The sequence below is a fragment of the Patagioenas fasciata genome, chromosome 23 (genome assembly GCF_037038585.1).
Source record: "Patagioenas fasciata isolate bPatFas1 chromosome 23, bPatFas1.hap1, whole genome shotgun sequence".
Classification (NCBI taxonomy): domain Eukaryota; kingdom Metazoa; phylum Chordata; class Aves; order Columbiformes; family Columbidae; genus Patagioenas; species Patagioenas fasciata.
Window position 1 is genome coordinate 5,619,949 of NC_092542.1, and position 11,660 is coordinate 5,631,608.

The 11,660-nt window shown below is 48.6% G+C and overlaps 1 protein-coding gene across 1 annotated transcript; it reads left to right on the top strand.

The window, feature by feature from the left end:
• The first annotated feature begins 42 nt into the window (after positions 1-42).
• On the top strand, positions 43-10,063 carry SDHB (succinate dehydrogenase complex iron sulfur subunit B). Its single transcript, XM_065855303.2, has 8 exons — positions 43-181; positions 1,676-1,803; positions 3,635-3,720; positions 5,673-5,809; positions 6,074-6,190; positions 7,815-7,916; positions 8,086-8,208; positions 9,845-10,063. The coding sequence occupies exons 1-8, from the start codon at positions 107-109 to the stop codon at positions 9,920-9,922; spliced, it is 846 nt and encodes a 281-aa protein (XP_065711375.1). The 5' UTR covers positions 43-106; the 3' UTR covers positions 9,923-10,063.
• Positions 10,064-11,660: the final 1,597 nt, after the last annotated feature.

The following is an 11,660-nucleotide window of genomic DNA, read 5'->3' on the forward strand; positions in this document are numbered from 1 at the left end:
TGGCCGCCAGAAAAATCCCCGCCCCTTTGTCCCGGGTACACCCGCGCTCTATGGCGGCCCTTGGCCGTTCCTTCCCCTTCCAGGGGTGGAAGTGCGCAACACCAAGATGGCGGCGGCCGTGGTGGCAGTCTCCTTGAGGAGCCGCGTCCCCGCACAGCTCCTGCGGGCCGGGCCGCGGCCGGTGAGGGACTGGAGCCGCCCTGCCCCGGGCAGCCGGGCTGGGGAGGCGGGGTTGGGAGGAGCTGGGGGGCTTGAAGGGGTGCAGGGAGGGTTGGGAGGGAGCTGAGGGGAAGGAGAGGAGCAGAAGGGGCTGGAAGGAAGCTGGGGGGATGGAGGGAGTGAGGGAAGGGTTGGGGGGGTCTGGAGAGATCTGGAAGGGCAGGAGGGGGTGTAGAGGGGAGCTGGGGTACAGGAGGGGGGTGCAGGAAGAGTTGGGAGGGAGCTGGGGGGGTGTAGAGGGGTCTGGAAGGGAGCTGGGGGGCTGGAGGGAGCGAAGGAAGATTTGGGGGGAGCTGGGAGGGCGGGGAGGTGCAGTGTGGGCTGGGGGGGTCTAAAGGGGCTGTAGGAAGGATTGGGATGGCCCTGGGGGGCAGGAGGGTGTGCATAGGGGGCTAGAGGGGGACTAGAGGGAGTGAAGGAAGGGTTGGGGGACAGGAGGGGGTGCAGAGAGATTTGGGAGGGAGCTGGGGGGAGGGAGGGGATGCAGAGGGGTCTGGAGGTGAGTTGGGGGGCTGGAGGGGGTGAGGGAAGAGTTGGAGGGAGCTGGGAGGGCAGGAGGGAGTGCAGAGGGATTTTGGAAGGAGCTGGGGTAGGGGGTGCAGAGAGGGTGTGCACAGAGCTGGGGGGCTGGAAAGGATGCAGAGGGAGCTGGGGGGGTGTAGGGGGTGCAGAGCAGGATGGGGGGTTCTGGAGGGCATGCAGGAAGGATTGGGAAGGAGCTGGGGTTCAGGAGGGGGTGCTGAGGGGTGGGAGGGGTAACTGAAGGATTTGGGAGAGAGCCGGAGGGTGTCAGTGAAGGGTTGGGAGGGGGTACAGGATGGGAAGAGGGTTCAGAGCAGATAGGAGAAAGGGCGTAGGTCTTGGAGGGGTGAGAGGATGTGGGGGGCAAAAAGGAGTGGGACCGGGTCTGGAGAGGGTTTATGGGAGGTCATGTTTGACAAGGAATTGTAGAGGATGTAGGTGTTCTAGAAACAAGTTGGAAAAGATGTGAGACCAGGAAGAACAAAGATATGGGAAAATGTGGGGAGAGGGGAGTAGGGGTGGGTGGCCCGAAGAGGGAAGAAGCTCCTGAGAGGGCACTGGGAGTGAGAGGTTGTTGCCCTGGTGTGGGGTAGAGACATGGGTGGGAGTTTCAGAGGTAGTTGTGGGGCAGGGAGAGTGTTCAGGGCTGTGGAGGAGTGAAAGGAGTGTCTGCAGGAGCACCTGGGGCTGCCCGTTAGTTTCGTATTATCTGCTCTTGATCACGGAGCAGGAAGGAGCCCCAGGACACAGCTGCTTGCCTGGGCCCAGCTGCCTTGGGAGGATTTGCCAAAAACCATACGAGTGCCCGAACATGAAGCAGCGACGGGTCCTGCAGCTCTCGCCCCAAACCACACATCCTTATGTCATTTTGTTGCTCAATTAAATCCACCCCAAGGGACCTCAGGGCTGTTCTTTTGCTGTTGTTTGACTTCAGATGTGCCGGGGAGCACAGACGGCAGCCGCAGCCGCGCCTCGGATCAAGAAGTTTGCTATCTACCGATGGGATCCCGACAAGCCTGGGGACAAGCCCCGCATGCAGACATACGAAGTGGATCTGAATAAGTGAGTGTGGCCCAGCGGGGAGAGGTTTTGCTGCCGGGCAGGTGCTCCAGGGCTGCGTGTGCACAAGTTATCTGCAAAGTGATAATGGAAGGTGTTTGAGAAGCACTTGAGTGACAACGAAGGGTGGCAGCAGCCTCGTTAAGCATCAGGGATTGTTAAAACCTTGTTAAGAATGGCTGGGGAGGTGGTGCCTCAGCTGTGTTAGAGCTGCTTGTCCTCAGCATGGGTAAGATCAGTGTTATCTCTTGATGAATCTTGACTGTGATCATATGGGATGAGTTTTCCTCTCCATCAGCTGTCAGTATTAAGTGTGGCAAATAAAACTGTTCCCCGAATGCCACTGTCCCAATAGCTGTTGCTTCATTTTGCAGCTTCTCTGAGATTTTACCCATGTCCCTGAGTTCTGTTGAAAACTTAATTGTGTTTGTGGCTTTAATAAGCTTTATTTATACATTAAATCTTGGGGTATGTTCCAAAAGGAAACTGTTCTACCTATAGCGTGCAGTCCCAGACCTGGCAGACAAGGTGGAAGCTTTACCAACTCTTCTTTTAGCTTTCTTAACACTTAGTTACTTTTAATTTCTGTGTTTTGTTAAGCCTGCAGTAACCACCTGCACACTTTGAGGTAACAGAAAGCAGAAAGCCACCAGAAGCAGCAAGCAGAAGTAGGCTATTACCAAGCAGCTGAATGAGGACAAGAATATGACTCCACTAGCACATGAGACAGTATCATTCAGATGTGTAGTGTCCAGTAGGTTCTCCTCAATGTCTTCTGAAACTTTACTAGCTGTATGATTTTGTAGCATGTGTAATCAGTAAACGCTGAATTTAGAGTACAAGGAAAATATGGCACCATTGGCGCTGCTTATGGGATTTTACCCAAGGATGCAGCAGAAATGAGCAATCATTCAGCATCCTGCTTGGCCTGCCTCTAATTTATCGTGGCTCACATCTCACACCTGCCAACAGAGCAGAGTTCATATGTTATTGTCCCAAACCTGTCACTTTCTGGACTGCTTTTGAATCTTCCTCCTAGACTTACATTTAGAAAGTTCACTGCTATCCAATTAGAACCTTATCAAAGATGCACATGCAGGCTGGATTCATGCTTATCGAGAATGGGTCATAAATCCAGAAAGTGCACGTCACAAAGTACCACTCCCATAATGAATAACTCACATGGAAAACAGTGTCAAAAAAGCTCTTGCCAAGAAAGCTCTTCTCCCTAGTTCTGCAAATGGGTGCAGACTTCTTGTGGCGCAGAAACCTCTGTGTGGACACATGCACCTTGATTTCCCCGTGCTCTTGCCAGAGGAATTCACCACAAGCCCTTTCTGAAAGCTTCAGCTACAAAACCACGCAGCTCTGCTCGAGAAGCACATTGTCTGACTTGCCCGAGTTAATAATCTCTGGGTGTTGCCTCATCTGTATATAACATTACCTAAATTGTCCGAGATTGTTTGGGTTTGTGTGCAGCGCTGCGTCTTGTGACTAAAGATAGACAGGCTTGTCAAAACCGGATTCGGAAGGAGAGAACTGGTAGGAAGGGACTTGGTTTTTACTTGTGTTGTTTGAACCCTCTCCAGCTGAGCCAGATCTTCTGGGCATCAAGAAATGGAAGGGCTTCTCCTCTGGGTGTCCTGAGGCGAATGGGTTGTGCTGCTGATCAAGATATCTGTCCTATTGCCTGAAATTGGCAAAAAAGGTCTATTTTAAATTGCAGTTGCTCAAAATCCTTTTAGGTGCTGCTCAGTTGAGGTGCCAGAGGTCCAGCATTGAGGCTGGGGGATGAATTATTGGGGTTCACTGACTTCTTTTTTTCCTGTTACAGATGTGGGCCTATGGTGCTGGATGCTCTGATCAAGATAAAAAACGAGGTGGACTCCACTCTGACCTTCCGCAGATCATGTCGGGAAGGTAAGAAGGATTTTCTTCCGCTGTCCTAAACTGAAGATTGTCCTTGAAGACTCCTGGTTGCTGATGGCGTACGTGTAACCACTGGAAAACAACCCTCTCCTCCTCCAGCCTGGGAAATAATGAATCATATAGTAAAGTTAAAGCTCATATTCCTGGGGCGGAATCGCAGAACGCTGAGCTGTGAGCAATAAAGCTTAAACAGCCCCGGTAGTTCCTGTTTCTGGCCTAATCTCGTTTGTCTTGCTGCCCTCCAGTGACGGCCAGTGGAGGGAAATCCAGCGAGAGAGGTGACAGCAGCAAAATTGAGGGGGCAGGCGTGAGGAAGTGAATTGTAGGAGCTGCCTTATCTACTGCTGCTGTTGGAATTGGAAAGGGTGTAGCTGGAAAAGGACTTGGGACTTCCAGGAATAGCTTCAGGAATCTTTATTTTGGCCCTTTGATTAAACTCAGCGATTGAACAAAAGGCCATCTGGTGGTTTTACGCTGCAGAGCTACCGGCGGCTTCTCATCTGGGTACAAATCAGCATTTCTGGCTGCATTGGAGGTGACTTTGCTATTTAAAAAAAAAAAATCCTAATTCCTGGATAATGTTGGGATGCTGTACTTAAAATGGTAGTAGTGGAAATGCAGGAAGGGAGGACGCCTAATGAAACGGCTTTGGATTTAATGGGGTGAGTTTGCAAGTATGAGAAATTCAGGCGCAGCTGGTGCCTGAAGATGTTTGGACTTGGACCTACATGAAAAGCCACTTCAACGCAGCCGTTTCCTGCAGAATCTGCATAGCAGGCGGAGGAATTTCATGCAGTGTTTGATATTTGGACAACCAGCTCTGCTCCTGAGCAGCTGGAATTAATTGCCCTGAATAATTTTCATTAAGAACCTGGAGATGGATTTTTTTGAGCTGAGCTGGCTCAATCTTGTCCCATTTTCTACCATGCAATAGAAATGATTGCTGGTTCCCGTTGCACACTCGTGGGCCTGTGTCTGCAGTCCCAGTTCCCTCTCCAGTTGACTGGAAAATACTGGTAACCGTTTCTGGAGTGGGAGGAACAACCTTGTTTGGGCGCCAGCTTTTATCTGGCAACAATGGGGTGGCCGAGCAGCTCGTGCCTGTGAGGAGCGGTGGCATTTCTGTCTCTCATATCAACTGATATGTGTCAAATCCTCCCAAATGAGAGTTTTGCCCTTTCAACATTTGTCTTCTTTCTAATGGGTTGTTTTCGGCGTCACTCTGAATTGGATACCCGAGCTCCGGAGCCGTATCTGTGACAGCTCTGGGCTGGTTTTTCCTGTAAACCTTGGCCTTTCCTTGGCTACATCTGATCCTTCTGTAACTGGGAGATCGTTAGCGGTGTCATTTAATCCATTTGTTAAGCTATTTTTATGCTGTTTGTTCTGGTTTACTGTCTGTCCTCTCGCCTTCGGGACGTAATTAACGCAGTTTATGGCACCGCTCTACTCCGCTGCAGAAAGCACAGCAAGAAGCCTCTATCTCAGGGACTTTGTTTTATGTTCCTGACCTTCAGGGAAGCTCTGACCGTAACTGTGGGGCCGATGAGGCCTGCGCCTGCTTCCCATTTTAAAATCTCAGAGGTAGCTGTTTGGCATCAACACAAACTTGTGCCTCAAACCTCTGAGCAAAGCTGAGCGTTTCCCCCACTAATATAAAACTAATGAATGATGCGAAAGTGATGAAGCGGCCAAGCTGCTTGTTTTCTGTTGTGGAAGGAAGTTCAATGCCGAGAATGTGTTTAAGCTTTAATGAAAGTGACTCTTCTGTTTGTTCTTTATTTAAATTAAGCGTTTGGCCCAGTGACAACTTGAGGCATTTTTCTTGTCACGTACAGAGTTTCTTGACGAAAACTTGCGGGCATGTTTGGGGCCAAGAGGATCTTCCTCCGGTAGGATAAAAGGGTAAATATTGAATGTTTTATTCTTCTTTTCCCACTCAGGCATCTGCGGCTCTTGTGCTATGAACATCGCGGGTGGCAACACGCTGGCCTGTATCAAAAGAATTGACCCCGATCTCAACAAAATCACTAAAATCTACCCTCTCCCGCACATGTATGTGGTGAAGGACCTTGTTCCCGTGAGTATCTGTCAGCTTGTGACCGGGGTGACACCGTTCCCGGCAGCAGGGGGTTCAGATGGGGTTTGTAGAGGGAAACACTGGGAGGTACCAACAAAATCAGGTCTCCCAGTTCACATTTGATTCATGTGGGTGGGTCTGAGCTTCACTAAATCTGTCCTTGTTTGGAGGAATGCGACAGGTTAAAGTACAAAATGCCACCCATTCAATCTCGCGCATCAGTTCGTGTTACTAAAGGTGACCTCTTTGCCTTTCGACTCCTAGGACTTGAGTAACTTCTACGCACAATACAAATCCATCGAGCCTTACCTGAAGAAGAAGGATGAGTCAAAACAGGGCAAGGAGCAGTATCTGCAGTCCATCGAAGACCGTCAGAAACTGGTTACTGCTTCTTTTCTTCTGTTGAAATCCCTTCCAGATAAGACTGGGGTTAAGCATTAGCGTGCAGTAGCTTTGAGTTGCTTTGATGACAAAGCCGTCTGGTGCAAAACCCGGCGTGGGTGGCATCTGCTGCCTGAAATGCGGCATCACAGCATGCCTGCGTTGCTTGGGGAAATGTTTGCTAATGAAACGCAGTCATGGTTGTGATGGGGACTCTGATTTTCCACTGTCTGCGCTGCAAAACCACGTGTGTTTGTACAAACGTTGCGAAGGCTCCGGGTTTGTAATAACCCCAGGGAGATAAGGCGCTGCAGTTGATGCTGGGCACGTAGGATGTCGGGCGCAGCGCTGCCTGTCTCGTCTAGCTGCACCGTGCCAAGCGACACTGTCCTCTTGCTGGGTTTTAGCCTCAAAAACTACTGGTAAAAGCTAAACCCCACGTTAGCGCAAGTTTTAGGATCTTGGAAAGTTTTCCATCGTGTTCACACAGAGTGACTGGTGCTGCCAATATCTGAACTGCAGGATTTGTACGGTCTGGAAGCATCTCAATCCAAGGGCAAGGGTTAGTTCTGCACCACTTCATGACCTTGTCCAATCTATACGTAAGAACTAAAGGGGACTCTCCCTACACGTGCTTTTCATAAAGCAGCATCTTTGCAATTGCTTTCTCATTTAGGTAGGAATAAACCAAGTTAAAAGCGGCTGCAAGAGCTGCCGGAATCTTTCTCACCACCAGTAAATTTGCTTTTTATCTCATTTCTGACGTTTCTCTTGCTTTGAGAATGGTTTGCATGCAGGAGAAACTTGGATACAGCGTCAGCTGAAAAACACCCACTTTTTTCTGAAAAATCATCAATTATTTGAAATGTTATAATTAGGAATAAATTTAAAGCAAGGAGCTAACTCAAATAGCTTTGACAGGTCTTTCCAAAAGTGGACTGGAGTGGCCCCTCCAATGCAGTAGACATCCTACAAGCTCCTAGAAGTACTTTGGCGTCGTGTATCTTTCTAAACTAAATTTAATGAGTTACCTGCACAAAAAAGCAACTTGCAGAGATGTAGTTTAAGCCAGACTGGACTCCCTCTCTTAGCCTGGAGGGTTGATTGAACTGGGAGATCTGGGGGGATTTAACAGTTGTCCATGTAGGTCTAAAGTTCTTCAGCACCCAAAATAAAAAGGCCTTGATTTCTGTAAAAATGGCTAAAGACTCACACCATCCCTGTTCTGTAAGTGCCTGGAGATCCGCTGAAAGCACACGATAACTATGAGCTCTTTGAAGCTGTTGGGCAAGTTTTGCTCTTCTTTAACACAATTTTGAGCTGTTAATTGGTTGCATGTCTGTGCTTTTCCTCAGCTGCTTACTGGAAAGAAGAAATGCAGGAAGATCAAGCAATTTTCACTTCTTTTTTTTTCCACTTTATTCTTTTTCCCCCCAGTTCATTGCACAGGTTGGGCAGGGAGGATCTCATGCAGCTTGTTTCAGAGGAACTGCTTCAGCGTAAGGTTTTTGAAATCGCTAGCGGGACAGGCGGTGAGGGAAGCACGTGCTCTCGTAAATCCCCTCTTTGAAAAACAGGCTTTGTCATGAGTTTCTGCAGCGTCTTGACTGTGCTGTCCCACCAGGACGGACTCTACGAGTGCATCCTGTGCGCCTGCTGCAGCACCAGCTGCCCCAGTTACTGGTGGAACGGGGACAAGTACCTGGGTCCTGCCGTGCTCATGCAGGTGAGGCCATATCACCCTCATCACCGCAGGGGCTCCTGGTGAAATCACTACAAATGTTTGCGAGTGCGACAGAACGATGTAGGACCCAAAATTCCTGAGTTAGGTGTTGCTTTTGGAACCTCCCACCTTGACGAAGCATTGTGGGGTGTCCCCTGTCCTTGACTTTCAGGCCTATCGCTGGATGATCGACTCCCGAGACGACTACACAGAGGAGCGCCTGGCGCAGCTGCAAGACCCGTTTTCTCTCTACCGTTGTCACACGATCATGAATTGCACGCGTACTTGCCCGAAGGTACATGTGTGTGTGTGTGTCCCCTGCACGTGTTTCCAAGCACCGTGTTTGAAACCGGTAGGAAAACACCCACTTTGGTGTTTGTTTTGCTGCCGCTTGCCTTGGCTCGTTCAACCCCTTGACCCCCAGCGAGTTGCCAACAGTTGTGCTCATGGTATGAGAGGACGTGGTCATGTTCTTATTTTGCGTCACAGGAACATTTCTTCCTTGTGAGCAAGGCTGTGACTTCGAGAACCCGTTGCCAAGGTTTGGGAGCGTGACTGTAGGGCGCTGGCCGGGGAATTTTGTCCTGCATAGTCTGATCAGCGACGTGATTAACACACTTAACCCCCACACAGCACAACCTTAAACTGCAAGGGTAGCAGCTGTCCCTGCTGTCTTGTGCAATTTGTATCATGGAGAAGACTCCGGCAAGTTTTTAGTGCCTTTGGGGGATGTGTTTTGTGCTGACATCCTGTTGTCAGGGCATTTCCCAGCTCATCTCTTTATTTCTTTCGAGAACCGAGCAAGTTCTCCCAAATCAGAACATGCCTTTTCCTCATTGCCGTGACCTCATGCCTGTTGTTGGGCAGATTATCAAGTTTTGCGTCCCTGCCAGCTGTGCTGTTTTCTTGCCAGCTTTCCTTGTGCCTGGCGGTGGGGCGATTACTCTTGAGCTGCGAAATAGCACAGAGGCAAATGCTTGAGATGTGGGGACGATGAGATGCTGGAGATCTGAGTCTCCAGGCTTTGGTCAGGACCTCTGCACGCTGATTTCTTTTGTGTGTGTTATTTTTTTAAAGTGATTCACTGGCTACTGATAATTCCCCCTTTGTGTGGGGAGCCAGCTCATCATCTGATGTCGCCCGTAGTTCAGCTAAAGGTGAAGGTTCAGCTTGAAGATCTGGCTGGGAAATAAATAGCACGTTGATGCAGATTTCTGGTTAATAACACATTTCCACTCGTGTGCTCTAATCCCGGCTGTTGTCTCGATCAACCCTCAAAGTCTGTGCCCAGCTAATTCCTGTTGTTTCTCCATCCCGTGGCTGGAATCATGGGCACTCGTGATCTCCCCTCTCTCATTTTGAGGTTGAACACACTTGGTTTGGTAGCAGTGCTGCTTTTGCAACATGACATTTGTCTATATTGTAGAAAAAACCCTTCTTTGGAAAGCTTGTGTGAAGAGCATTTTAATCTTAGGAGTTCTTGCTCCCTTCCCTGGTGTCCTCCCATGCAGCTTTTTTATTGCAGACAAGGCAAATAAACACATCTCGTGTGCTATGTTTTACAAGGTGGTTTCCTACCTCCAGAAATCATCTTGTAACACCATAAAAGTCTTGAATTCTGCCCTGTTTGAGCTTTATTAAAAGTTCCTATCGCTCCGTCCCTCGCTCTTCTCTTTGATCCTCGTGTTGTTGATTAAAACCCCTCCTTCCAAGGCAAATTAGTGGGTTTTTCCCCTTCTTCAAGCAGTGGGAAAGCGCTGCTGGTGCAGCCTCTGGGTAGAGGAGCTAAGCACGGGGTGCTGAGCACTCTGCCAGCTACTTTTTGTACAAATAGCAGCGTATTTATGAGTTTAGTGACTTAAATGAAGGCGAAGGATGCTCCAAAATGCTCATTTCCAAAGGAATTAACTGAAACTTTTCCTTCTTTTTAGGGTTTGAACCCTGGCAAAGCAATTGCTGAGATCAAGAAGATGATGGCGACGTACAAACAGAAGGCGGCCGCCGCGTAACGCTGTTCGACTGGAAGAATCACACACAAACGTGCTTTACCAAAAGTAATTTATACTTGATTTAGCGAGAGAAGGTTCCAGCAGGGGGTTTGGTGTTGTTCCCATAGGTTTGCATGTACAATAAATAACTGTAAAAACCAAGAGTTGTTATTGTCTTAAGCCATTTTTTGAGCATCGGCTCTGCTGTGGGATGAGGATTTGAAAGCGTCCCCGGAGACAAAAAAGAGCATTTCTGTAAAGACTTTGATCCTGTGTCTTTAAATCAAATGCACATGTGGGAAGAGACCTGCAAGTAATAAACCCCGTGGCAATTAGCAAGAAAACAATGGAATTGGCTGGGAAATGGGAGTTTTGGGGGAATTTCGCCCTACTTTGAAATCCTCTGGGCCTGGAGTGAGGACCTGCATCTTTATTCCAAGTCCTAGAGCAGGTTTCTTAGGGTTGAATCTTTGCTCTGGTACAAAAGATTTTTAGCTCCAGGTTTTTTAAACTTGTGATGTTCATGGTAAATTGTGCCTTGCAGCAACATAGGGAGGTGGAGAGGAAAGAAGCACTTTCTGTTTAGCTGTTTAATAGATTTTTAATGTGTTTTATTTATCTAGATATAGTAAGAACTTCTGGAAGTGTCACGATGCTGTTTCTGACACCTGACGCGGTAACCAAGCCGCTACCACTGGGCAGCAAATGAAAACTGAGGTGGTACCAAAGTTGTGTACGGCTCTGGAAAGCCTTACCCAAAAAATGCTGCTGGTTTGTTGGTCGGTTAGGGTTATTTTCCATACATTTATCTATCCTATGGTCAGGGAGCTTTGTGGGTGTCTGGAGAAGCCCAACTGATGTCGCCGTCTTAATTTTCATTTGCAGAAATGTGTGTATTTTAATTGCTGGAGCTGATGTCTTCATTCCCAGGAGCTGATGCGACGCCAACTTCTGTAGGTCAGAGATTTTTTATATTGAAAATATGTTGGGCTGCTCTTCCATGTCACCAAATTGTCCCTGTTTTCTTTGTTTGACAGCGGTGACACGTTGTCACTCCCAAAATAATGAGGTTTCGATACCCTCTGCTTTGAAATAGCATCTCCCTGCTTCAACCTAAGGGCTGCCCATCAACACCTTGAATAAAAAGGGCTCTATGGGTTTTATTTGAACACAAACTGTTGTTTCACCTCATTTCGTTTTTAAAACCAGCCACGGTTGCCAAGAAGAGGATGGGATGGAAACCCAGCGCAGAGGAACCAAAATGGTTTTCGATGGTTGAGGTTTTTCTGTCCTGAATAACAAAATCTGCGTCGTTTTTGGATTCGGGAGAAGCACAAGCTCTTGCTTCGAATGGAAATATTGGGTTTTATCTCCCTTTCTGTGTAAGAAACCAAAAGTCCCTTGTGCAAGGGTTGGTTTTGGGGGGCAGGAGCAGCTCTTGTTGCAGGCGCTGCCTAATTCTGGTGGCATTTTTTTGGTAATTAAGAGCCCCAAAAGCCAAGTTTGGGCGGGAGGGGGCTGCTCTAGGGTGTTAATGGGGCTGCACGCGGTTATTGGCTTCAATAACCCCCCTGCTTTTTGGGGCAGAGCTCAGTGCATTTCCTTCCAATAAAAGGGGGTGAAAAGCTCCTTTTTGAGGTCAGAGCCCCATTTATTTCCTTGCAAAATTTGGGGGTGCAAAGCCTCATTTTTTGAGGCAGAGCCCAGTGCGTTTCCTTGCAAGATACAGGGGTGCAAAGCGTTTTTTTAGGGCAGAGCC

Coding starts and splice junctions, on each gene's coding strand:
- SDHB (XM_065855303.2), top strand. CDS start 107: ATGGCGGCGGCCGTGGTGGCAGTCTCCTTGAGGAGCCGCGTCCCCGCA. Junction 3,721..5,672: donor CCGCAGATCATGTCGGGAAG/GTAAGAAGGATT, acceptor TTTCCCACTCAG/GCATCTGCGGCTCTTGTGCT. Junction 5,810..6,073: donor TGGTGAAGGACCTTGTTCCC/GTGAGTATCTGT, acceptor TTCGACTCCTAG/GACTTGAGTAACTTCTACGC.